The sequence below is a fragment of the Rhamphochromis longiceps genome, linkage group LG3 (assembly GCF_057381845.1).
Source record: "Rhamphochromis longiceps isolate RC_006_pf linkage group LG3, R_longiceps_female_GT1.1, whole genome shotgun sequence".
NCBI classification, from domain to species: Eukaryota; Metazoa; Chordata; class Actinopteri; order Cichliformes; family Cichlidae; genus Rhamphochromis; species Rhamphochromis longiceps.
The window spans coordinates 710343-735931 of record NC_140559.1 but is presented as its reverse complement, the minus strand read 5'-3'; the positions used below and the strand labels follow the sequence as shown (position 1 = coordinate 735931).

Sequence of the window (25589 nt, the reverse complement as noted above, 5' to 3'; positions counted from 1 at the left end):
AAAATTAACTTTAAACATGTTGCTGATTTAAATAAATATAAAATGCATATTAAAAATGGTTTACACTTAAAATGTACCTTTTAATCAGAATCAGAATCAGAATACTTTATTGATCCCTGGGGGAAATTAGTTTTTTGTTACAGTGCTCCATAAAGTCATGAAGTCAAAGTCACAGTCATAGTCCTTTCAGGTGTTTTCACAGACACAGGATGGAGCCATGACATCAAGTTAAAATTCGGTTTGTTGAACAGTGCTTGCCTAAACTGAACCATGTGATTTATGAACCATAATGAGATTAACATTTGTTTGAGTTTAAAAAAAAATCAAACAAATGTTAAAAAAAAAAAATTTTCTACATGAATAAATCATTTCGTGTCTCAGAAATGAAAAACCATTATAACAGTGATTCTCAGTGTTTACAAATTTACAAAAGTTTGTGTTTTTTCCATTGTTTAAGCACTGCTTCCAGCCAAGAGTGATGCCATAAATCCCCTATAGCTGCAGAAAAGGCTAACATTGTTGTCTTTTTACAAAAAACCAGCTGAACATGAGAGGTTTTTGGACCAATTTTGTGTTCTCCATTCTTTAAGCACCGGTTTGAGCACCGTTTAAGCACCGGCACCATTTCAAAAGTACCGGTTTGGCACCGGTATCGGATAAAACCTAAACGATACCCATCCCTAGTTAAAATACTGATATCCAGTGTAAATGTTACAGTACCATCTATGAACTATTAATTGGATTGTTTCACAGATCAGTTTCATGAGACTCGCAGTTTGTAGAGAGTTTTAAGCAGAAGCTGCCCCCACGTGAAAAGTCTGTATGTTTGACTGAGTCCATGTAGTGGTCTCTTCTATTCACGGATTGTAATAAATGTAGATGTAGCCACTGTGATGCACCCATTTGCTTTTAATGTCTTTTTTTTTTTTGTTTTGCTTTTGTTTTTTTGTTTGTTTTTTTACTAATAATTGTATTAAAAACAAAGTTCCTCTTGCTTGAAAATCCAGGAAGGACTAATAAAATAATGTCTGCACAGATTTGAATCCCTGACAGGATGACTATCAAACAGCTCAATAATGAAGGGAAGTTTATAAAATGTATTTATATTCACAAGCACAAGTCACAAAGTGCTATACAACAACAAAAACACAACATCAATAGAGAATGCAGCAAATGCCCTACCTATGGAAACAGCGACATCTGCAATACCATAGAACAAGCATAAGCTTTAGTTAACACCTTTGTGTACAGTGGAGAGCCAACAGCCAAGTAGTCATTTCTCTTAAGGTCCCATTATATTCACTGCAGTAGACACGAGTGTGCTGAGCAAAAACAGCAATGAACATTATTGTCTGGAGTCACACCCACGATGTGACCACCATCTCAGCCCACAACACCTACAGTCAGTTTGGATTTCTGGACTCATGTGGGTTCTCATCACCATTCTGTTTTAATTCTTCTAATTCGGGTGACACTGATGGGTGTGAGGGTGTCCGCACAGTGTAAATCACCACACTGCCTGTTATTTCTGCATGTTTCTAAATCGTTGCTTGGGGGTTTTGTTTCTAGGATTCATGGTGGTGTAGTCTTATCTCTTTGAAGAGAACCAGATAGTAGGAATACTCAGGATCGAATACTTGGAAAGACCAACTGAAAGCAGCTGCAGTAAAGGTCTGGCAGGGCATTAAAAAGGAGGAAACCCAGCATGTGGTGATGTCCATGGGTTCAAGACTTCAGGCTGTCATTACCAGCAAAGTGTTTTCAACCAAGTATTAGAAATGAACATTTTACTGACAGTTATTTAATTTGTCCAATTACCTTTGAGCCCCTGAAAAGAAAGGAACGTGTTAAAATATGCTTTAGTTCCTCACATGTTTATGCATCTCTTATGTACCTTTCTGTTTAACTACCTGAATTAAAGCTGAAAGTCTGCACTTCAACTGCACCTGAGTCATGTCATTTAAAATTCATTCTGGTAATGTACAAAACCAAAATTATAAACAAGTTGTCTCTGTCCACATAATCATGGATCTAACTGTATTGCAGTCAGTTTGCAACCTGCTTCAGCTACAGGACCAGAACATGTTTATTTCTCCTAACTCTTGTTCTGTAACTTTTATTTGGTTGTTTGGTTTCTTGGTTTCACTGTGGTGTACTCTCAACAACTCTTTTTGAAGAGAAATAGATGGCTTGGATATTAGAGAAAAGATATTGGGAAGTTCACATGTTCCCACTCTAATAATACAAGATAAGCGATGTCTCAATATGTAGCTGGTGGAATGACATGCCAGTTTGCTACTTGTTTCACCTACAAGAGCAGACAGGTGTTAAGACTTTCCTGAGCCCTAAGAAAAACAGACTCTACCTGTGAATAGTGGTGTCTCAAAAAATACAGTTTTAGAAAAATTAGAGGCAAAAATCCACAGAAATTACAACATGGGATGTGTAACATGTGTACAATAACATCAAGCAGGCCTATGAAGTGATAGCCCACCCCCACCTTGGACAAGCTGATCATCTCCATCCCTCCCTGCACCCCTCTTAGGAAACAAACCCCTCCAAGCACCCGGGTCATTAAAACAGGACTGTTTTGAACATCTTTGAACAGCCGGACCTGGAGACCTGCACTCAGTCTGTTACTTACATTTTTTTTTAATTAAGATTATTTGCAGTCTGTGTTTTTAAGGCATTACTGAAAGCACTGTGAATAAAAACAGGCAGGTAGAAAATAATTAATTTGATAGATTTATAACACTATATTAATATTATTTATATTCCATCAAAACAGCAATAAATAAAACTGACTGGTGTTTAGCATGCACTCTGGTTTTTGTTTGTTTTTTAAGCATCTCCGTCTGTGGAAAATTAGCGCTGATAACACTAGTGATAATACACACTTCCTTTTTCACTTAGAAATATACACACAAAAGTATAACTACATACACTTCACTGTGATATATTAAAAAAAACTATTTTGGATAAATGCATTTATTACTCTGTCTTCCTATACCCACATATTGTAACTGCCTGCTGGCCTCTTATGGCAAATGGCTGAAATGTAAATAAATCACGTGGCGATGGTGAAGAGGGGACTTTCTTCTGGGGTGGAGCATTGGTCTTTGATTTTATATCGATGGTAAATGGCCTGTATTTCTATATTTCTAGCTAAAAAGTTGCTTTGCGGTAATGTAATCACTCAGCTCTAAAACAAATCTACTGTTAAGTTTAAGTTAAAATTCCACTTTTAAACTTATTTTATTCAGCAGCTGCGCCATTGGAAGTGAAAGTGAAACCACGACTTGAATTAGACTTTGACTTAGAAGTTGTGACTTTCACCATTACAGAGTTACATCGATCCACGAACTGTTACAGTAACTATATAAACCTCCAAACTCCGCACATTACAAGGATAGCAGATGTTTACCAGGTTACCTTCACAGTCAAGATGTCCCAGCAGATAGAAGATAAATACTCCCGTCAGGACAGTCAATGGTCGTAACGCCGCCATTACAGTCGAAAGGGACTCTATAACAAATGTTACCGAAAGTTAACGTGTTTGTTTTGATATTTACAATGGAGCATTACCGATGTTACACATCGCTGACAAAATACGCCAGGTAACAAGTGGGCTTCACTAATGCGGTTACCTGAAAGAAAGAAGCAGAAATTTCATCGGGGCGCTCATCCAGGCTCAACTTTCACGAGAAACATCGGACTCAACTCAACTCTGCTTTCTTCTTCTTCTCACTTCTTCTTCCTAGAATGGGAAGTTTGATATTGTGGCGTGTTGGGGGAGCGGCTAGTTCTCTCCCATCATGCCTTGGGACTGCTGTTTGGATGTTCTTGTTTTGTTGTTTATGGTTACACTACTTTTAACTGTTTTCTTGAATGTTGTGTTTGTACTGCGGTTCAAAGGCACTTACAGTGTTGTTTTATAGAATGAATGCAACCGTGGGTGAGTTCTGTTATGCTGTTGATGACCCTCGAAGCACAGTGTAGCATCAGAGTGTGTTGTAATAAAGAGCTCCCCCTATCAGCTTGGGGTTGAATAACAATCTCTCTCTGTGAGGTTCTTTGTAAAGATTCCCCTGCATGCCACAATAAGTTTATGGCGTTTTGACGGTGTGTCGAGCCTCCGAAACACTGCTCCGAAGCCTGGTTTGAAACGCCCACAACTCACGTCATCACGACTAAACAGACACCCCTGGATTTATTGTGATTCATCATTGTGAGGCGGCAGGATCATTTTTTGTAATCAGTAATTACTGAATTAATCTTTTTCATGCAACTGCTTCTGTTTTCACACAGACACACACGCGCGCACACACACATACACACGCACACACAATTGCACTTTACACACCACTGCCTTTGTAATGCAGATGCTGCTCTACAAACAATTCTTACTCTCAAGAATTTTCCTCACGCAGAAAGTAATCCTCAGTATCCTGCCTGAATGACTACCATCTCATCGCCCTGACATCATCATGAAGTGCTCCGAGAGACTTGTCATGGCACACGTGAAAAGCAACCTCCCCTGCTCACTGGATCCGCTGCAGTTTGCATACTGGCCAAACAAGTCGACCGAGGATGCTTCACTTCTCTCTCTCCCACCTGGACAAGAAAAACAGTTATGTCAGAATGCTGTTCATAGACTTTAGCATTCAACACCATTATCCCCCAAAAACTGTTTAACAAACTCAGCAAGCTGGAACTGAGCACCTCTCTCTGCAACTGGATACTAGATTTTCTGTCAAGGTGTCCTCAGTCCATCCGAATCGGTGACAACATCTCCAGCACCATCAGGGTGAGCACAGGAGCTCCTCAGGGCTCATGTAAATCTGTAAATCTCTCCCTTCTGGTTGACCTTTTAACTTCTGGAGTTTAAATTTCAGAAGCTCTTTCACAAATTTGGCATCCATTCATTATCCATTATCAAGAACAGCTTATGCTCCACTGCACAACAAACTCAAAAATAAAAACACAGTACTAACCATTCAGCACACCTCCATCACTCATGTCACACACACAATCAATACTCATTCACGATGTCTCTAATTGTTCTGTAATCACTGCTTCACTGCTGTCTCCTCACTAAATCCAAAATGTTTACATTACCTGAGCCAGTATGTAACTACCAATCCACTCCAAGTGTGCTGATTAATTATGTGTATTTGCCCCAAATGTTCCTGACACACACTTTATGATTGTCTCACATGACTGAAATTACACCAATGAAATATTAAAAGGCACTACTCATTCATTTCAGATGATTTTCAAATTTATTTAATAAGCAAAAAAAGACATTGTGCTGAATGCCAAACATTAGTGTATAAACTTTTCATGAATACATAATTTCTTGTTATTGAATCTATTTAATTTGAAAATCATCCTGAACAAAAGTAGTGGTGATTTTTAAAATTTAATTTTCATAATTGGACATTTCATCAAGCTGAAAATAAATACACAGGGACATTTTATTTATGTAACAGTTTATTTGCAAGAAGCAAGAACAGAAGAACATTATTGTGCATGAAGGAAGTGTCATGATAGAGCCAGGTGCCGGTGTGTCACGAGTTAATCCCGTCGTAGACTGTGAAACGTTGCCACAGGCGGTACTAATGGATTGCAACGATTGGAAGTCAAAATTTTAAAAAAGCTACTCCTACTGCTGCAAAGTATCATAATAATTGATTCGATTCCGATTCACAAGGTCCCAAATCGATTTGATCCCTGATTTCAACTCAATTTGATTCTATTTGAATCTGGGAAATTTTTGCCTCACACAGTCAGAAATATTATATTTCTGATCACCTATGAGTAAGTACATATCCATATTTTTATATCTATAAAATCAAAGCTGACACTTTATCAGAGGTGTAAGCATCACAGCAGATGTCTTTGTGTCAAAGTAACTGAGGATAAAACACAGAAAAACATGAAGGAGACGGAAAAAAAAACAGCTTTTTGTTTACGTCTTTGTGTGGAATCCATTTATCTGATTTACTGTTTTTGCTGTTTGGTGGTTTTGGAATGACAGCTTTAACCTGAGATTCTGGCAAAATACATTTATATTTAAAAATGATTCAGGATTTTAATGAATCAATAACAAGTTATTCAAGCTAGAATCAATTTTAATTGGAAAATTGATAATTGAAACCCCACCCCTATTGCAAAGAACCCAGAATTTGGTTAAACATTTACAATTCATGATTTACAAAGACTTTTTCAAAATCCTTTATCCTAACAATGAACAGCAACGATGGGTGCATTAACACCCATATACAATCTAATCAGAAGAGCCAAACGTAAATAAATATGGAACAGAGTTGCAGTCAAAAGTTTATGAACTGGATCAGAGAACAAAAGCAAAGTGGAAACAGTTGATAAAAACACAGAAATAGATTAGCACGAGCCATAAGGTGACATCATTAACCTCCTTGCCCAAATCCTGCTCACCATTGGTGGATCTGGTTATCATCTGGGGGCAGGCAGCTCAGTTACCTAAAATTGGAATAGAAAGGATTTAACTTTATCATGGTTTCAGTTAGAGACAGCTCATAATCATCAGATTGTTAATAACTGATTGACAGGTCAGTGTGTTGCCCATGGCTGTGTGATGTTAGAGATTCACCTTGAGGAGAGTGGAGATGTACTATGGACAGAACAACAAACACCAGGTAGCCCATCAGAGTAAACTTAAAATGCAGGAGGGATATTGCGGGGGGCGAAGCTCCAGATGTAATTTGAGGTTTTTCTGCAGAGAGAATCCCACATGTTCAGGTTAATGTGTGGATGAAAGAAGAGGTGAAATCAGAGTGAAGCTCCTCACCTGTGACAGTGATCCAGCTGGATGGAGACTCTCCATGACTGCTGATGTCACACTTGTAGAGGCCTTCATCAGACCTGGAAACATGCTGGATGGTCATGTGACCTGTAATCTTGTTTCCAATGAAGATGCCATTTTTAAAGAAAGCAGCTGTGAGGTTGGAGGGAGTGGTCTTTGTTTTACAGAGCAGAGTGACGTCATCTCCCTCCATCACAGGGAGGACAGGACTCTGCAGGATCACTGATTTATCTGAGCACAGAGACAAACTACAGCATTTCATCCATTTACACACAGCTTCATCAACACTAACTCCACACACTCAGCTTACCAGCGACTGTCAGGTTAACCATGTTACTGATGGGACCCTCTCTGGACTCACACCAGTAAACTCCACTTTCAAGTGGGTCAATGTAACTGATGTTACAGTTAGAACCAGCTAGTTTCCCCCACCCATCTCCACACTGAGTGTTCTGCTGTCTGCTTGTGTTTCTCCTCAGAGTCCATCCAGCAGAGCTGTCGTCCTCCTCACAGCTCAGAGTCACAAACTCATCTTTAAACAGCTGAGAGCTGCTGGGACTCACAGTCAAACGAGCTGTGAGGGAGAGCGGATTATGCAAATTATTAAGAAAAAAATGGTTCACATGAAACACACTCTACAGCCACTTTTTTTTTAAAGTAAGCATTTCATATTTAATTCAGTCCAATACATTAGCACTGGCAATTAGATTTCTGACTATCCCTAATATTCCCAAATGCATCATTTTGTGAATATTTCAAGTTACCAGTTTTGGGCTGTTCCATAGGATTACTTTTACCTATTTAGAGTACACACTGTAAGCTGTAGGACTGTGCTGGATCAATAATAATAATAATAATAATAATAACAACAACAACATGTCGTATGGGCAGAAATCTGTGCATTTTATCCTTTAAAAATTCAGTTCTCGAATAATTTCAGTTTCACTTCTCACCATTCAGTTTCAGTTCTACAATTCAATTTCAGTTCCAAAATTCAGTTTTTTGGAACTTACATCCGGTTCCGGTTCAAGCGCAGATTAATAGAACTACGTTTTACTGGCGGACCGAAAGTGTTACTGACGGGAATCTACAGCGTCTTGAGCTGAATTAAGACTTCAGAAGTCATTCGTCATGTCGAATGACCAGCGGATAAACTCTCAGCTTGGTATTAAATGTATTACATGCATAAGAACAAGCGTCATGTTAACAAATGATAGCCGTAAGGTAACTGTTATGCTTATTGTAGCTGTTAGCTAAAAACGCTAATTTAGCGTAGTTTGCCCTGAATTCAGCTTTGACAAACAAATATGATCGACTGTTTCTAGGAGAATTCCAGAGTTGTCATCTTGTACCCTCTCAGAGTACCCCCTCTGTATGCTTGCAGAGACCCCTGCAGTAGGGAAACATGCAACACAGTGTCCAAACCTTTGTATTTTAGCTTTATTTATGTCTTACACAGCATCCCAACTCTTTAGCTAACTTAATAACTTTGGACAAGCAGAGGAAGACACCCATAGTGTTAGACATGGTGAACATGAGAAAAAAGGAACACAAGAAGCAGGAGAAATACCAAGGAATCAGAGAAGAGCTCAAGAAGATGTGGAGGTTGAAGATAGCAGTGATCCCAGTGGTAATCGGAGCACTCTGTGCAGTGACTCCCAAACTAGGCGAGTGGCTCCAGCAGATCCCGGGAACAACGTCGGAGATTTCTGTCAAGAAGAGCGCAGTCCTAGGAACAGCTAAGATACTGTGCAGGACCCTCAAGCTTCCAGGCCTTTGGTACCTTCTGGGAGGTCCCGAGCTTGAGCTAGTGATGGCAAAACTCTAGTTTATTTTAACATTTAGATTTAGGTGGTTAGAATTTCACTGACAAAATCTAGCCTTTTTTTCTTAGGTAAAGGTCAATATGACCTGGTGTTGCTCGTTTAACTATGTTATCTGCTAATTGTATGAAAATTCCAAGGGAGACCAGCGTCAGGTGCTTCATGAATGCTCCCTGCCCAGCAACAGCCCAGGTGGGACAAAGAACTGTTGTAACTGAAAAGATACAGAGAGTCGTGTGTGAGAATATAAAAGAGGCGCTGCGATGTCTCAAGGGCAGAGCTCTCATGGCTGTAGAAATCGGATGTTTGCTGTTTGCTCTCCCGCTTTGCAGAATTTATTAACAGAAAATTCCACCACAAGCTTGGCGTCACAAACAGTATGGTCTGAGTGTGGGTGCTGAGGAACAACTCCAAGATGGCTGATGTCCCCGAGAGAAAAAAAATCAACCCTCTGTCTCACCAAAGCTTTAAAAATGGGGAGTTGTGAGGCAAGTCCTCAGTGAAACACCGCAAGGTGGGGCGATCGTGGCTCAAGAGTTGGGCGTTCGCCTTGTAATCGGAAGGTTGCTGGTTCGAGCCCCGGCTTGGACAGCCTCGGTTGTTGTGTCCTTGGGCAAGACACTTCACCCATTGCCTACTGGTGGTGGTCAGAGGGCCCGGTGGCGCCAGTGTCTGGCAGCCTCGCCTCTGTCAGTGCGCCCCAGGGTGGCTGTGGCTACAATGTAGCTTGCCATCACCAGTGTGTGAATGGGTGGATGACTGGATATGTAAAGCGCTTTGGGGTCCTTAGGGACTAGTAAAGCACTATATAAATACAGGCCATTTACCAAGGTGGCAAAAAAAAAAATTACTACCGCAGTGGGAAAGAGAGATATTTTTGGAGAGAATGTCCTGATGAGAAATGACAATTAACTCTTCAGTTTGGAGGACAACAGATTAATTTTTTGAGACAGAGGGAAGTGACTCTGGTGTTACCAACCACTGATTAGAAAATAAATTTAGTTAAACAATTCACCCAGACACTGGGAAAAGGGTGGATGTATGCACTTATTTTTTTTATATTGTATGTATCAACAACAGTTCGTTTAACAGTAAGTTACTTTGACATATCTAATGAATTCTGGCCTGCCTGGGGAGCCTTCCAGCAGCCATTCTCCCCGCTCAGCTATACAGTCTGCTATATCCATTTCTCAGAATTCCTCTCTCCACTCGATTCACTCTTGATCCCCCAAAACTATAACCTTTTAACTTTGATTAGAGGAAGATTACACCAGCAAAAGTTTGCAGCGCATCTCCACTCCTGATTGCGTCTTCAGGCCTACAGACCTTCCCGGAAATCTGAGCAATCATATGTCTGTGAAGGTTCTCAGTCATCCAGGTCATCGTAGTCAAAGGAGCTTGCAAAGAAAAGCATCTGGACTTCTTTAAGTTACTTGAAGACGTTTCACCTCTCATCCGAGAAGCTTCTTCAGTTCTAAGGTCAAATGGTGGAGAGTCCCAGATATAAACCTAGTGGGAGAGACCCCCCACAGAGGGACAAAAGGACCCCCTGATGATCCTCTAATTGCCTGAGCCAAGGTGTGAAATTGGGTGTGGGCCCCAATCAGCCAGAGTTTCGGGTGGGTTCATTGTGAAACCTGGCCCCACCTTATCATGCGAATTCCTGAGATCAGATGGCCCAGGATGTGAGTGGGCGTTAAGGCGTCTGGGAAGGGATCTCAAAACTGGATTATAGATGGCAGAGAGTTGGTGTCGTAAACCCCCGCCTCTGTTCAAAGATGGTCGCTCACAGTGGACATAGATGGCTTCTTTCACTCCTCTTTCAAACCATCTGTCCTCTCTGTCCAAAATGTGAACATTGGCATCCTCGAAAGAGTGTCCTTTATCCTTAAGATGCAGATGGACTGCTGAGTCTTGTCCTGTGGAGGTGGCTCTTCTATGTTGTGCCATGCGCTTGTGAAGTGGCTGTTTGGTCTCTCCAATGTAGAGGTCTGGGCATTCCTCGCTGCACTGTACAGCATACACCACATTGTTAAGTCTGTGTTTTGGCGTTTTATCTTATCCTTTTATCTTATCCTCTTCACCCTCTACACTGTAGACTTCTTCATCAACTCCCCACGCTGCCACCTACAGAAGTTCTCTGACGACTCTGCCATAGTCGGCCTCATCACAGGTGAGGATGTCTCAGAGTACAGACAGTGGACTCTGTACTTTGTGGACTGGTGTCAGCAGAACCACCTGCTGATCAACACCGGTAAAACCAAGGAGTCGGTGATGGACTTCCGGAGATGTAGACCCACCACACTGACACCGGTGAACATCCAAGGAGTAGAGATTGAGATAGTGGACTCTTATATGTACCTGGGTGTTCACCTGAGTAATAAACTGGACTGTAGCCACAACACTGATGCTCTTTACAGGAAGGGTCAGAGCAGACTCTACCTGCTGAAGCAGTTGAGGTCATTTGGAATCCAGGGAGCGCTGTTAAAGACCTTCTATGACTCTGGTGGCATCTGTCATTTTTTTACAGTGTTGTATGTTGGAGCAGCGGTTTATTGGCAGCTGAGAGGAAGAGGTTGGATAAACTCATCATGATGACCAGCTCTGTTCTGGGATGCACCCTGGATCCAGTGCAGGTGGTGGGAGACAGAAAGACTCTGGCCAAAATAACATCTCTCCCACCCCATGTATATAAATGTTGCTGAACTGCAGAGCTCCTTCAGTGACAGACTGTTGCATGAAGGAGCGTTTCCGCAGGTCCTTCCTCCCTGCAGCTGTCAGACTGTACAATCAAAACTGCTCCCAACAAACATAGATGTTTACATCAGTGCTGTAACAACTTCTACTGCTATAACTTGCACATTACTTTTCACAGTTTATATATATACACTAACTTAATGGAAGTTACATGTCCACTTTTTAATGCACAGGTACAATACACAATCTGCACTTTTCTAATTATTCTAAATATTCTTAACTATTTAAACATCTTTCAGTATCCTGCTCTGTTTGCACACTTACAACCTAAGTTTGCCACTTATCTGTACTTTAATTTTATTAACTGTACAGTACACTGTTTGGTAACTAATGTCCATGATATAAATATGTAAAAATAGAGTATGTTTCTGTTCCGTGTCCTGTTCTGTTTGTATATGTGTGTTTTTGCTGCTGATACAACCAAATTTCCCCTTGTGGGACGAATAAAGGATTATTCTATTCTATCCACCATCGCTCATTGTAACTGAGGAGCCAGCCCCAGCTGGTGAAATGATATTTGTAAATACCTTTTGGATACTTTAAACAAACTGATTACCTTGACAGTAAAGATCACAAAGCACTGTATAGATAGAAAATGGTGATCTATGACTCTGCTGTAAAATTTGATGTTTGATGTGTGGTGGCTCCATGAAAACACATGACCCCATCCATCCATCCATCCATCTTCATCCGCTTTATCCGAGGCCGGGTCGCGGGGGCAGCAGCCTAAGCAAAGAGGCCCAGACCTCCCTCTCCCCAGCCACCTCCTCCAGCCTGTCCGGGGGAATACCAAGGCGTTCCCAGGCCAGCCGAGAGATATAATCTCTCCAGCGTGTCCTGGGTCCTGGGCCTCCTCCCGGTGGGACATGCCTGGAACACCTCGCCCAGGAGGCGCCCAGGGGGCATCCTTGTCAGATGCCCGAACCACCTCAGCTGGCTCCTTTCGATGTGGAGCAGCAGCTGCTCTACTCTGAGCCCCTCCCGGATGGCCGAACTTCTCACCCTATCTCTAAGGGAGAGGCCAGCCACCCTTCGGAGGAAGCTCATTTCCGCCGCTTGTATCCGCGATCTCGTTCTTTCGGTCACTACCCACAGCTCGTGGCCATAGGTGAGGGTAGGGACGTAGATCGACCGGTAAATCGAGAGCTTCGCTTTTACACTCAGCTCCCTCTTCACCACGACTGACCGGTGCAGCGTCCGCATTACTGCAGCTGCAGCCCCAATCCGTCTGTCGATCTCCGGCTCCCTTCTCCCATCACTCGTGAACAAGACCCCGAGATACTTGAACTCCTCCACTTGGGGCAGGAACTCATCCCCGACCCGGAGTGGGCACTCCACACTTTTCCGGCTGAGAACCATGGCCTCAGATTTGGAGGTGCTGATCCTCATTCCCGCTGCTTCACACTCGGCTGCGAACCGTTCCAGTGCGAGCTGGAGGTCCTCACCCGATGAAGCCAACAGAACCACATCATCTGCAAAAATCAGAGATGAGATTCTGAGGCCACCAAAGCGAAAGCCCTCCGCCACTTGGCTGCGCCTAGAAATCCTGTCCATAAAAATTATGAACAGAACCGGAGACAAAGGGCAGCCCTGGCGGAGCCCATCACCCACCGGGAACGAGTCCGACTTATTGCCGGCAATGCGAACCAAGCTCTTGCAACGGTTGTATAGGGATCGAATGGCCCGTAGCAATGGGCCAGACACCCCATACTCCCGCAACACCTCCCACAGGACACCCCGAGGGACACGGTCGAATGCCTTCTCCAAGTCCACAAAACACATGTAGACTGGTTGGGCAAACTCCCATGCACCCTCAAGTATCCTCGAGAGGATAAAGAGCTGGTCCAGTGTTCCACGACCAGGACGAAAACCGCATTGTTCCTCCTGTATCCGAGGTTCGACTAGCGGACGAACTCTCCTTTCCAGCACCCTGGCATAGACTTTCCCAGGGAGGCTGAGGAGTGTGATCCCCCTGTAGTTGGAACACACCCTCCGGTCCCCCTTCTTAAAGATGGGGACCACCACCCCGGTCTGCCAGTCCACAGGTACTGCCCCTGATCTCCACGCAACATTGCAGAGGCGTGTCAACCAGGACAGCCCTACAACGTCCAGAGCCTTCAGGAACTCGGGGCGGACCTCATCAACACCAGGGGCTCTGCCACCAAGGAGTTGTTTAACTGCCTCAGTGACCTCGCCCCCGGAAATTGGCGGGTCATTCCCCTCAAACCCCAGACTCTGCTTCCTCCTCGGAAGACGTGTCAGTGGGATTAAGGAGGTCCTCAAAGTATTCCTTCCACCGCCCGACAATTTTCTCAGTCGACGTCAGCAGCGCTCCGCCAGCACTATACACAGTGCAGGTAGAGCACCGCTTTCCCCTCCTGAGACGCCTGACGGTTTGCCAGAATCTCTTCGAGGCAGTCCGAAAGTCTTTTTCCATGGCCTCTCCGAACTCCTCCCACACCCGAGTTTTTGCTTCAGCCACTGCCCGAGCCGCATTCCGCTTGGCCTGTCGATACCTGTCGGCTGCCTCCGGAGTCCCACAGGCTAACCAAGCCCGATAGGACTCCTTCTTCAGCCTGGTGGCTCCCTTCACCTCTGGTGTCCACCATTTGGTTCGGGGATTACCACCACGGCAGGCACCAACCACCTTGCGGCCGCAGCTCAATGCAGCAGCTTCGGCAATGGAGACGCTGAACATGGTCCATTCGGACTCAATGTCCCCAGTCTCCCTCGGAATGCTGTTGAAGCTCTGCCAGAGGTGTGCTTTGAAGATCTCGCGGACTGGGGCCTCTGCTAGACATTCCCAGCACACCCTCACTACGCGTTTAGGTGCACCAGGTCTGTCCAGCGTCCTCCCCCGCCACCTGATCCAACTCACCACCAGGTGGTGATCAGTTGACAGCTCAGCCCCTCTCTTTACCCGAGTGTCCAGAACATATGGTCGCAGGTCTGGTGATACGATTACAAAATCGATCATCGACCTACGGTCTAGAGCATCCTGGTGCCACGTGCACTTATGGACACTCTTTTTTTTTTTTTTTTTTTTTCTAAGTGACTTATGGACACTCTTATGTTCGAACAGGGTGTTCGTTATGGCCAAACTGTGATTAGCACAGAAGTCCAATAACAAAGCACCGCTTGGGTTCAGATCAGGGAGGCCGTTCCTCCCAATCACGCCCCTCCAGGTCTCACTGTCATTACCCACGTGAGCATTGAAGTCTCCCAGCAGGACAACAGAGTCTCCAGGTGGAGCACCTTCCAGCACCCCCCCCCCCAGGGACTCTAAGAAGGCTGGGTACTCCGAGCTGCCACTCGGCGCATAAGCGCAGATGACAGTCAGGACCCGTTCCCCGACCCTAAGGCGCAGGGAACAAACCCTCTCGTCCACCGGGAAAAACCCCAACGTACCGGCAGCAAGCCGAGGGGATATTAGAATACCCACCCCAGTCCGCCGCCTCTCACCAGGGGCAACTCCAGACTGAGACAGAGTCCAGCCCCTCTCCGGGAGACTGGTTCCAGAGCCCAGGCAATGCGTAGAGGTGAGCCCAACTATATCTAGCCGGTATCTCTCAACCTCACGCACTAACTCAGGCTCCTTCCCCACCAGAGAGGTGACATTCCATGTCCCTATTGCCAGTCTTGGCAGCCGGGGGTTAGTCCGCCAGGGCCTCCGCTCCTGGCCGCCACCCGGCACACAATGCACCCGACCCTTATGGCGCCTCCTGCGGGTGGTGGGCCTGCGGGAGGATGGGCCCATGTCTCCTCTTCGGGCTGTGCCCGGCCGGGCCCCATGGACTAAGGCCCGGCCACCAGACGCTCGCCCTCGGGCACCCTCCCCGGGCCTGGCTCCAGGGCGGGGCCCCGGTAACCCTATCCCGGGCAGGGTAAACTGTTCCCTCGATATTCTTTTCATAAGGGTCTTCTGAATCGCTCTTTGTCTGACCCAACATAGCAAAATTGGTATGGCCCGGATCTGGCCCACACAATGTGCTTACACATGGCCCACATACCACAAAGAATGACGGCCCTTTGGTGGCCCAGATCAGGTTTGCCAGAGGTGGCCTACGCATGGGCCAGCACAAGGCCAGTTGCAGACACAGTGCTGGTCCTGTGCTGGCCAGTGTATGGATTACCTCTGGTAAATCTGATCTGGGCCACCAAAGGGCCGTCATTCTTTGCGGTATGTGGCCCATGTGTAAGTTGTGTGCAGCCACGGGCCAGTTGGAGACACACAGCTGGCTCTCTGCTGGCCCAGAACAGTTTCAGCTCTGGCCCCAGATGTCAGCCTAATGTGTACCTTAATCAAGCCATGCAATAACAACATGTGCAATAGTGTAAAAGTAACATGACAAAACTCTGCTCCCCACATAGCAAGGAGGTCTGCCCAGGACCAGGTATCAAGCCAGCACTGCTGGCTGACTTCTGGCATGATAAGATGTATGTCATCCAGATATGGCCTGGCATAGATGGCACTGTCAATGTGGTGGCATGCCACATCTGGCTCGACTGTGGTTTGGTTTATGTGGCCCAGTGTTAGATTTGTATTGTTGATTATCATTTATGCTTAGAAATATCTACTCATATATGCTTAGAGTTGTATAATCAATGTCATGTTGGTAGAGGGTTGATCCTTAGTTGTCTGCAAAGACTTTGTGTACATTCCAGAGTGTTCTGGCATTCACACCCACGTCCTGGGAGCATGGGAGAGGTTGTACCTTCTCTTATTGTTTTGTGGTGTCTATATCTGTTTCAGTCTAAGTGCCTTTTGTTTAGATCAGGTGTGCTCACACTTTTTCCGCATGTGAGCTACTTATAAAATGACCAAGTCAAAATGATCTACCCACTACAAAAATCCAAAACATATACTTATTTATAAATATATTGAGGATTCTTTATATCTACAATATATATACATGCATAACCGCAATATCCAATATTTCACAACACAATTAACAATGTAAATTTTTTTTGTCATTACCTGTCATTTTCCGTGAACAGTTCGAAAATGCCGCTCCACATTTCCCTTCTTTGGCATTGCGATGGTAGCCTGGCAGATGAGGCAAACGCACTTCGAAAATGACATCGTAGAAAAAAAGTCCTCCTCCCATTCCGTATGAAAGTGATACGTTTTTGTCTTCTTACTTGGTCCAGCTCCCTCACCAGGGGCGGAGCGTGGGGGTGGCTTACTGGGCTTAAGCCCGGGTTGTTTTGTCAGAAGCCCGGGGTCTTTTGGAGTGTAATTTTTTCATAGTTAGATGCCTGGCTGACAACTGTATAAAACAAAAAGTACACACAATATTCGAAGCACATAGTGCACACTGTGGGAATTTACGACTGTGCGTGAATCCCCCCTGATATTGGTATGATCCGAGCTCAGGCACTAAGCGACTGAGCGAGGGGGCGGGGCAGCTGCTGCCTGTGAGTGCGCGTTTGGAGAAACGGAGCCAGCCATACTAAGGAGAGCTTAAGTTTGACCAGGTACCAAAGCAAATCATTCATACCGTACAAATAATGTAAATATGACGGTGCATCACCAAAGATTGATATCAAACTGATCACTTGACCAATATTACGTTACTTGCTCTTCAAGTGAATCAACAAAAGGCGAAATGAAAAGCCGAACAAATGCTATTTTTTTAGAGAGTCTTAGCTTACGTGTGTTTATTTCATATTTTCAGTTCTTACCCTCCCCGACTAAATCGGTTTCAGTTATGTACTGAAATATAAGAATGGACATTAGAGGGTTCTTTCAAAGAAAAAACTCAGGTAAATGTTATTTTATATATTATGCTTTGTATGTTGTTCAGTATATTTCTATGCAAAACGAGGGATTTCAGTACACAGCAGGATATTCACATTTGTAACCAGATATTTACATACACTTTAGGGAGAAAACATTTTTACTGTACAACATCAATTTAGAGTAAACTTTTGTTTTAAAAAATATTGAAATATATTTTGAATTAGTTAAATGTCAGAATAAAGAGAGACAGAGCTGTCTATTTATCATCACTTTCATCAAATGTAGAAGTACACGTACACTAAGTTTATTGTTAATTAATAAGAAACTCCAGACGATTCCATTCTGAGCTGAAGAAGCTTCTGATAGGTTAGTAGAGTCCATGTGAGTAAATTGGTGGCACAGCTGTGGATGCATATAAGGCAAAACACAGAGCCTGTTTCTGTGACATGGGAAAATCAAGAGATGTGAACCAAAACACCAGGAAAAGAACTGTGGAGCTCCATAAGTGTGGCTCAGTTTGAATACAATTTGGTGCCATTTACAATTAAGAAATACAGACAGTTTATCTCTTTACTCTTAAAGTTAACAAATATGTTTTTATATTTATCAATCTAAAAAAATAAACATTTAGTCTGATTTGATGTTACAATTAAAAAAGTGTTTGTGTTTTTATCTGAAGAGTTTGTAAATATCTGTATATTTGATGATTGTCAGCACAAAGAGAGAGAGAGAGGAACAGAGAGGGAGAGAGAGGAACAGAGAGGGAGAGAGAGGAGAATGAGGACAGAACAGAGATGAACAAGAGCAGGTGAGACAAATGGTTGTTTGCCAAAAGTATCACCGTATCATAGGTCCTCATGTATCTCGTACCTAGTGTTTCTTTTTAGGTTTGTTATTTTTCAAATTCTACATTTATTAAGTTTTGCAGGCTTGTTTGCACAACGAGGCTGAATAATTATATAAACTTTTCTCAATCTAAATAGTGGACTTTGGTAGAATTAAAAAATAAGTGCAGTGCAGATATATGATGATTTTTAGTGCTACCATCATCTAGTTCTGATTCTGGTTCTGTCTTGGTTAAGTCCCAAATTTTGAACTGTTGCAGTCCTGTTTTAATTCCGGATCAGTTCTGGGTCTGGTTGAATTGGGGTTTAGTCCTCGTGTCTTGATACAGCCCCGACTTTGTTCTGCCTTGCTGCTTAATTAAAAAACTAGTTTAAGGTGTCCTGCATATGTGATATATATTTTTCCCTATATGAAGTCATTCTTTTTTGAACAAAGCTCAAAACAGAGCCTACTAATCTTTCAGTCATTTCTACCCCCCCCCCCAAAAAAAAAAAATCCCACATGCATACTACCTTTTTGGGCTAAGCCCCGGGTGTTTCAAATGTCTGGCTCCGCCTCTGTCCCTCACTCATTTTTAACCCTTTCTTAGGTTTAAGAGAAAAAACCGAGAGCTAAAAATTGGAGTTAACTCGCTGACTAGCTTGTCAGTTTTACTACACTTCGCGCCGCTGTTTGCGCATGCGCAGCGACCTAAGCGTCAGAAAAAATCTGATGTCATCTGACTGGCTTCCCTGTATCAATCAAGTGACGGGATGGATGATAGGCTGGCATCTATTTTTTTTAATGCCATGCGATCTACCAATACTACCTTTGCGATCGACTGGTCGATCGCGATCGACGTATTGAGCACCCCTGGTTTAGATGAACTGCTGGACTTCCAGACCAGCAGGTTTAGGGAAGTCGTTTATGGGATCACAATCTGACCCCACACACACACACACACACACACACACACACACACACACAACGCACAGGCAAGGTACTCTTTGTTTGTATGTATACGTCATATGTTAATGAACCTATGCATATTCATGTAACCTAAATAAAAGATCAGTGTTATGGGGGAGCGGACGAGAGCAACTGGGGTCAAGAAAAGGAACGGCGCTTGTCCAATTGGTCTCCCTCTTATACGAGAATCATAAAGAGCACTTCTAGGTGTCAATGCTTTTTGCTGTGTAGTTGAATTGTCTTGAACGTTCCAGCGAATAGGTTTAAGCTACAAACCTATAACCCAGGCTCATAGAAAACAGGCCTGGCCCAGATCTGGCATCAAGCTGGCACTTCTGACAGACTGGTGTCATGGCAGAGTGTATGTCAACCAGATGTGGGCCAGGTCTGGCAATGACGCCACTATTTATGTTCCTATTTTCTTATTTTAGCTAGTTAGTTTAGTTAGTGTACACTTTATCCAAAACCTAGTGAGGGTTTACTCATCTTTGCCAGTGGGTGGCTGTAGCTCAGGTGCTCTATACCAGCGGTCCCCAACCCCTGGGCTTCGGACCGGTACCGGTCCGTGAGTCGTTTGGTACCGGGCCGCGAGAGTTTAGGCTCAGGTGTGAAATGTATGGTTTTCAGGGTTTTTATCATTTTTCAGCGTTATTTTGTTATCGATTTTATCGTTAACTTGTTAGGATGCCTGGGTCGTCGACCCAGGGTTTTTTGAGTTTATAATATTATGTATACTTTCTAGTTTTTGGTTTCTTTGAGTTCTGTCTTATGGCTTATGTCTCTGTCTTCTTTAGTTGCTCTGTCTCCTCTATCACCTGCATCCCCTTGTCTAGTTCGCGTCTATGTGTATCTTAAGTTCCTATATCCCCGTGTTCAGTCAGTGTTTGTGTCTGCCCTGTTCCCACGTCTCTGTTCCCTTTGTAGTGCCTACATGTGAGCCTGTGTCTTTGTTCAGTCTGTGTTATGTGTTTCCTGTTTTACTTTGAAGGTCTCTGTCTTTTCTCAGTGTGTTCAGTTTATGCTTCTTTGGTCTCGTCAGTTCTGATTTGCCCCAGCTGTGTTTCCCTCCTGTTACTCATTTCCTGATTGCTCCCTCTGTGTATTTAAGCCCTGTGTTTCTCTGTGTCCGTGTTGCGATCTACCGTTTTCTTAGCTGTGTGTTCGGTCATTGCTCCAGTTTAAGTTTGTTTTGAGTTTTTTCAGTTATGTTATATTTGGAGTATTAAATTAAAGCCTTTTTTGAGTTCACGTCTGTCTCCGGAGTCTGCACCTTGGGTCCTATTCCTGCCTGCACACAGCCACACCTAACATAACTCGGTTTTCCTGGGTCTTTTCACGTGTGTTATGAATAAATCTTCTTATTTTGGTACCGGTACTAGTTTTATTTTGTTGTATTTATCCGCGACACCTTAAAGGCCTGTCTGTGAAAATATTGTCGAGCATAAACCGGTCCATGGTGCACAAAAGGTTGGGGACCGCTGCTCTATACAACATGCCACATTCACCCAATCACACACTTTTTCTAAACTGAGTGCTTCCTAACTACATTCATACACATTCACACTCTCTTAACATGCAGAGTGAAGGAGCCAGGGATCAAACCACTAACCTTCTGACAAGTAGGTGACCTGCTCTACCGCCTGAGCTACAGCCACCCAGTGGTAAAGTGCATACTCACAAAACTGTCAAACCTGCATTTGAAACGTTGGCTACCATAGCAGTATAGTATTGCAACATGGCATTTGGGTCTTCCAACCAAAATAGGAAAATGGGAACATAAATAGGGATGGGTACCGGTATCCGGTGCCATTATGGCACTGGTTCTGACATAAACGGTAGTAACCAGACCGAAAAGCAGCGCACATTTCGGTGCTTTTTTTCCCTGAGATGTCATACACTTTGGATTCTAGCCAATCATTTTACCTTTGCAAGCATAGAAGGCAAGCCCAGGTACGTACGTCCTACAGATTAAAAATGCCCAAGGCGAAGCGGTCAAAAGTCTGGCTGTACTTCACAGCAAAAGATGCAAACTCAGCAGCCTGCAACAAGTGCTTTAAGGTGATACTGTGCAAAGGAGGTAACACCTCAAATCTGACCTGGTGACATATAGCATTTTGTTAAAAGCCGAGAAATGCACTGTATTTGATAGCTTGCTGCAAGATACCATTGTTTATGCACTGCTTCCAGCCAAGAGTGATACCATATATGCCCTATAGCTGCAGAAAAGGCTAACATTGTTACCTTTTTACAAAAAAACAGCTAAACATGAGAGGTTTTTGGACAAAGTGTGTGTTCTCCATTCTTTAAGCACCAGTTCGAGCACCGTTTAAGCACCGGCACCATTTCAAAAGTACCAGTTTGGTACTGGTATTGGATAAAACCTAAACGATACCCATCCCTAAACATAAACAGTGCCATCTACGCCAGGCCTGGCCCATATCTGGATGACATACGTCTTATCATGCCAGAAGTCAGCCAGCTGTGCTGGCTTGATACCAGATCTGGGCCAGACCTGTTTGCTATGTGGGACTGCTTCAGGGGTTTATCAAAGACTTTGAAAGGCACTAATATCAAAGTTAGATGTATGTTGGAATAATTCATCCACAGGTTGAGTCGTGTTCACTGTCCCTGACGGCAAACATCTAGACATGGCAAAATAGAACGGCACATGTTTGGTGATGCATGTGTATTTTCATCACTAAAAAATACTGCTGGTAATTGCTCCTTTATGGAAACAATCACTAAATTGGAAACATTGGATAATGGATGAGTTTGATAAACAAGTCTCACACAGAATGACTTCCTTATCTTAACAACAGTTTTTCATGCCCTCCTGGGTTTTAATTGCACCTTAGAACACACATACATCAACACTACAATGAGCGGGTGGAGGGAGGTTTGGAGTCTTCTCTCACCCCCATTCTCTGCGACCTGCTGGAGCGGGGGGGCTAGGAGGAGTTGGCCGTCCGACTGCGGTCTGGGGTGTGGGGCCTCCCTGCTGCTGCGGAGTCGGGGCGGTCTGCCTCTCCCCACCGCAGGGAAAAGGGTAACACCACCTGGGTCTGGGTGCAGTTCCCCCCTCCAGGGGCAAGGGTACCTAGACCCGGTTGGTAGAGTACGCTTGGGGAGTGTGATCGTGTATACAGCGTCTCTTTATGTCTGTCTCCACGTCGGTTGAGTGTGGAGTGAGTGCATATGAGAGCATGAGGGTGGGAATGGATGTTTGTGTCTGTGTGTGCCTGTATGTCTGTGTCTATATGTCAGGTTGGGTATCAGACGCCACCTCTCTGGGGACATCTCAGGCCTCCAAACCTTGGAGGGCCTATCTCCACCCACCACCACTTCCCCTGCCGGTGGCGGACTCCCTCAGGTGTCGGTGCGTTGGTGGTTCTTTGTGTCTGGGGATGGGCGTCCGGGTACACACTGGCTCACTCCTTGGCGGCTGCTTACTGGGGCTCGCTCGGGCCATTTCGGAGGTGGGGTGCCCCCGGCCTCTCGGCCTAGGGCTCGGTCACTCAGGCACAGCTGGCTGCCGGCGGAGCTCACGGGCAGGTCACTGCAGCTCCCCCTGGCTTCTGCTCCGCGGCTGCTGAATGAGCCCTCATCTGGGACTCTCCTCAGCTCTTACTAGAACAGTGGCGCGGCTGCCCCTCTGTGGGTCTTCCTTGGTCTCTTGTGCTCTGGGGGCCTCTGGATGTCTGGAGTTTTGATCTCCTCCATACCTGCTTCATACCATAGAGGACAGGGCTGTGGCTCCCCACACTCCCTAGCAGATCATTACATGGAGAAACCTTTGGAATGCAAGCATGCTGATCCACACAGGTATGCACACAGGTGTACGCATGGGTATTCACAGACGTGGACTACAGCTTTCTTGGCTGCTGCCTCAAAGCACATTGTGCGCTGTCTATCTTGCGTGCTGCACAATATCGTTTATTATTTAGTAATTATTGATATCTATTGCTAGCTAGTTTATTGTGATGGTGCTTTTTTTTTCTTCTTATTATGTTGCTCTTTGTTGTTTGTTTTGTTTTGTGATCCAGGTGTTTTTTTTTTTTTGTTTGTTTGTTTGTTTTTTCTCTCTTCCCCCCCTTCTCACTGTCTCTTCTCCCCTTTGGTTTTCTTTCTCTCCCTCTCTTTCATTCTTTCCCCCTGTCCTATCCCACAGTCATGTCTGTCCCATTTGTAACAACTGAAAATAAAATAAACTCATAATTATAATAAAGGTCAATCAAATGGACCAATATGGCAAGGCCACGATGATCCACTTGATAAAATAAATCCTTTTGGCATCTTTCTTGGCCTTAAGACAACAATTCTGATGGCTATAGATCCAAACGGGACAAAAAAGAAAAACAAAACAAAAAAAAACAACAGTTTTTCATTAATGAACAAATTCATTTAACTAAAATGTTAAAGCTCTCTCTTTTTGCAGGTGAACAACTAACACTGTTTCACACTTTTTCCATGTGTAATCTGATATTCTTGGAAGTTTTTATTTTTCCATTGTACCGTTAATAATATTTTGCATATTTTGCAAAGTTTAGACTCAGATAGAGAAGAGGGAGATAGTGAGTGTGAGGATTCCCAGGGAGGCCTGTGCCAGGTGCTTCCTGGAGCAAAGATAGTGGGAGCCCTCCTTGCCCAGCAACAGTTTTAATGGTGGTAGATAAGCAGAAGAAGACGGCCGTAGTGATAGATGTAACGATCCCAAATGAGAGCAACACGAAGAAGAAGGAACGCGAGAACTGGATATTTTTGTTGTTCCATTTCATCTTGAAGTGTGCAATGAATTTCTGTTAGCACTCAAGAAGTGAGCTCTTCTCTGAGTTTTAAATAGCCTCTCCGAACACCAGCCATGTTTTCTGTAGTTTCAGCCATCTCCTGAATCTCTATTTTGGAAACTACTGCTGCACCAAACACACATACACACACACACAGAGCAAACCTGCCTGGAGGCCTGTAGCTCTAACACAATGACAAATTCTGAGCTAACTTATAAAGTTGCTCAATATCATGTAACTACTTATCCTTAACATTGGTAATTAGGCTAAGTAAAACCATCTAGCAATATTCTGGATATGTTGAACTTTCTTTCTAGTCCTGAGCCCAGTATAAGATAAATAAGAACTATTTTGGGATATGAAATTTGTGTATATATATATATATATATATATACACACATACATATATATGTATATGTGTGTATATACACAGCAAAATCTCCAGTGTTAATTCAACTCCTATAGTGTTAAAGTTAACACTTTTCCAGTGTTTATATAATTCTCACTGGTTTAGAGTTAAAGTAACACTTTGCAAAGTGTTATTATTTTAACTCCATTGTAGTGTTAAAAATATAACACCCATAGTGTTAAAATTTCACTCTGTATGGTGTGAAGTGTCTTCACTCAGAGTGTAACTACCTAACATTTATAGTGTTGTTTTAGGACACTGATAAGTGTTCACTTTTACACTGGCTTGGGTTAACTCTTTTCACTGAGGGTGTTACTACACAACAACTATGGTGTTATTTATGACACTTTTAAGTGTTTATTTTCACACTGGATTGTGTTGACTGTTTTCACTTAGAGTGTTATTCTGTAACTTTTACAGTGTTATTTTGGCACTTTAAAGTGACATATATGAGCTTTTAAATACTAGTCTGTATTAATTGTCTGAATACAAAAATGCATTAAAGTGCAATTACTGTATGACTACTGTGTTACATTCAGTGAAAGTCCTTGTTAAGTCCCTTTACAGGATAAAAGGAGAAAACATAAAATTGGTCACATAAGAATTTTAATAAATATTAAATTCCAAGCACCATACAGCATACGTTCACAACAAAAATAATGGCACAATGTACAGACCATCATCATCACCATAAGCACTTTGCAAATCAAAGGGCTTGTATATTTCAATACAGTCTGCTTTAACAACATCTTTTTCATCCGTTTCAAACACTTTATAAGCATGGCAATGTTCACTGAAATTTTCAACCACAAGCTTCTGAACTATGAAGTAGGTGTGACTATTGACCAAAACTATTGTTTTTATTCTGCAAAACACCGGCATCTCATGTTCAGAACCACAACAAATGACCAATCCTGTTCTGTACTCAGTCCCATTAATGTTAACCCAATTAGCAGAGAAAGCCTCTTCTGCAACAGCAGGCAAGCCTAGGGAGATCATTTCACTATTTTCCTCACTATCAACATCAAATGATTTCAAGGGCCCATACTCAACATGGCTTAAAGGACATGTCTCCCACTTGTATGCTATGGATGTTTGATGTTTTTTGGCAAGTGACACTGTGATGTTCTTAAAGTTCTTAAGGGTGTCTTTGAACACCCTATGTTTAGCCTCACCTCTCATGCTCCATACATGCAATAATGGCCCAATTTTTCTGATGCAAGTTGGGTAGTGCAACATAAAGTGGTGTTTGGGAATCATGTTCCTACCTGGATACAACAATTTGAACAAGTCATGATGTTCCATTGTTAAATGTTTTAGAAGCACAGTCATGCCATGTGTAACAGATGGAGAGAATATGATGTTAATTATTTGCAACAATAGCAATAGCATAGTCCAGTTCTGATTTCCTTCTGGCACAATATCACCAAAA

At 43.5% G+C, this 25589-nt stretch overlaps 2 protein-coding genes across 3 annotated transcripts in view; both read right to left on the bottom strand.

The window, feature by feature from the left end:
* Positions 1-25589, bottom strand: part of LOC146672420 (uncharacterized) — a 36368-nt gene that overhangs the window by 2496 nt on the left and 8283 nt on the right. Inside the window, exons 1-2 of one of the 2 annotated variants that reach the window (XM_085386865.1) lie at positions 3648-3737; positions 3433-3525 (exon numbers count right to left, since the gene is read on the bottom strand). The exons of the other annotated variant lie outside the window; for it this stretch is intronic. Of the exons in view, the coding sequence (XP_085242991.1) occupies positions 3433-3508 (76 nt within the window). The 5' untranslated portion in view covers positions 3509-3525; positions 3648-3737. Of the gene's footprint in view, positions 1-3432; positions 3526-3647; positions 3738-25589 lie in introns of those variants that run through there. 2 annotated transcript variants of the gene reach the window in all.
* LOC146672422 (low affinity immunoglobulin gamma Fc region receptor III-like) lies at positions 6324-7630 on the bottom strand. The gene is made up of 5 exons (XM_085402575.1): positions 7612-7630; positions 7158-7421; positions 6833-7078; positions 6635-6757; positions 6324-6504 (listed from the first exon to the last, which is right to left on the bottom strand). Exons 1-5 carry the CDS (start codon positions 7628-7630, stop codon positions 6497-6499), a joined length of 660 nt encoding a protein of 219 aa, XP_085258701.1. The 3' UTR covers positions 6324-6496.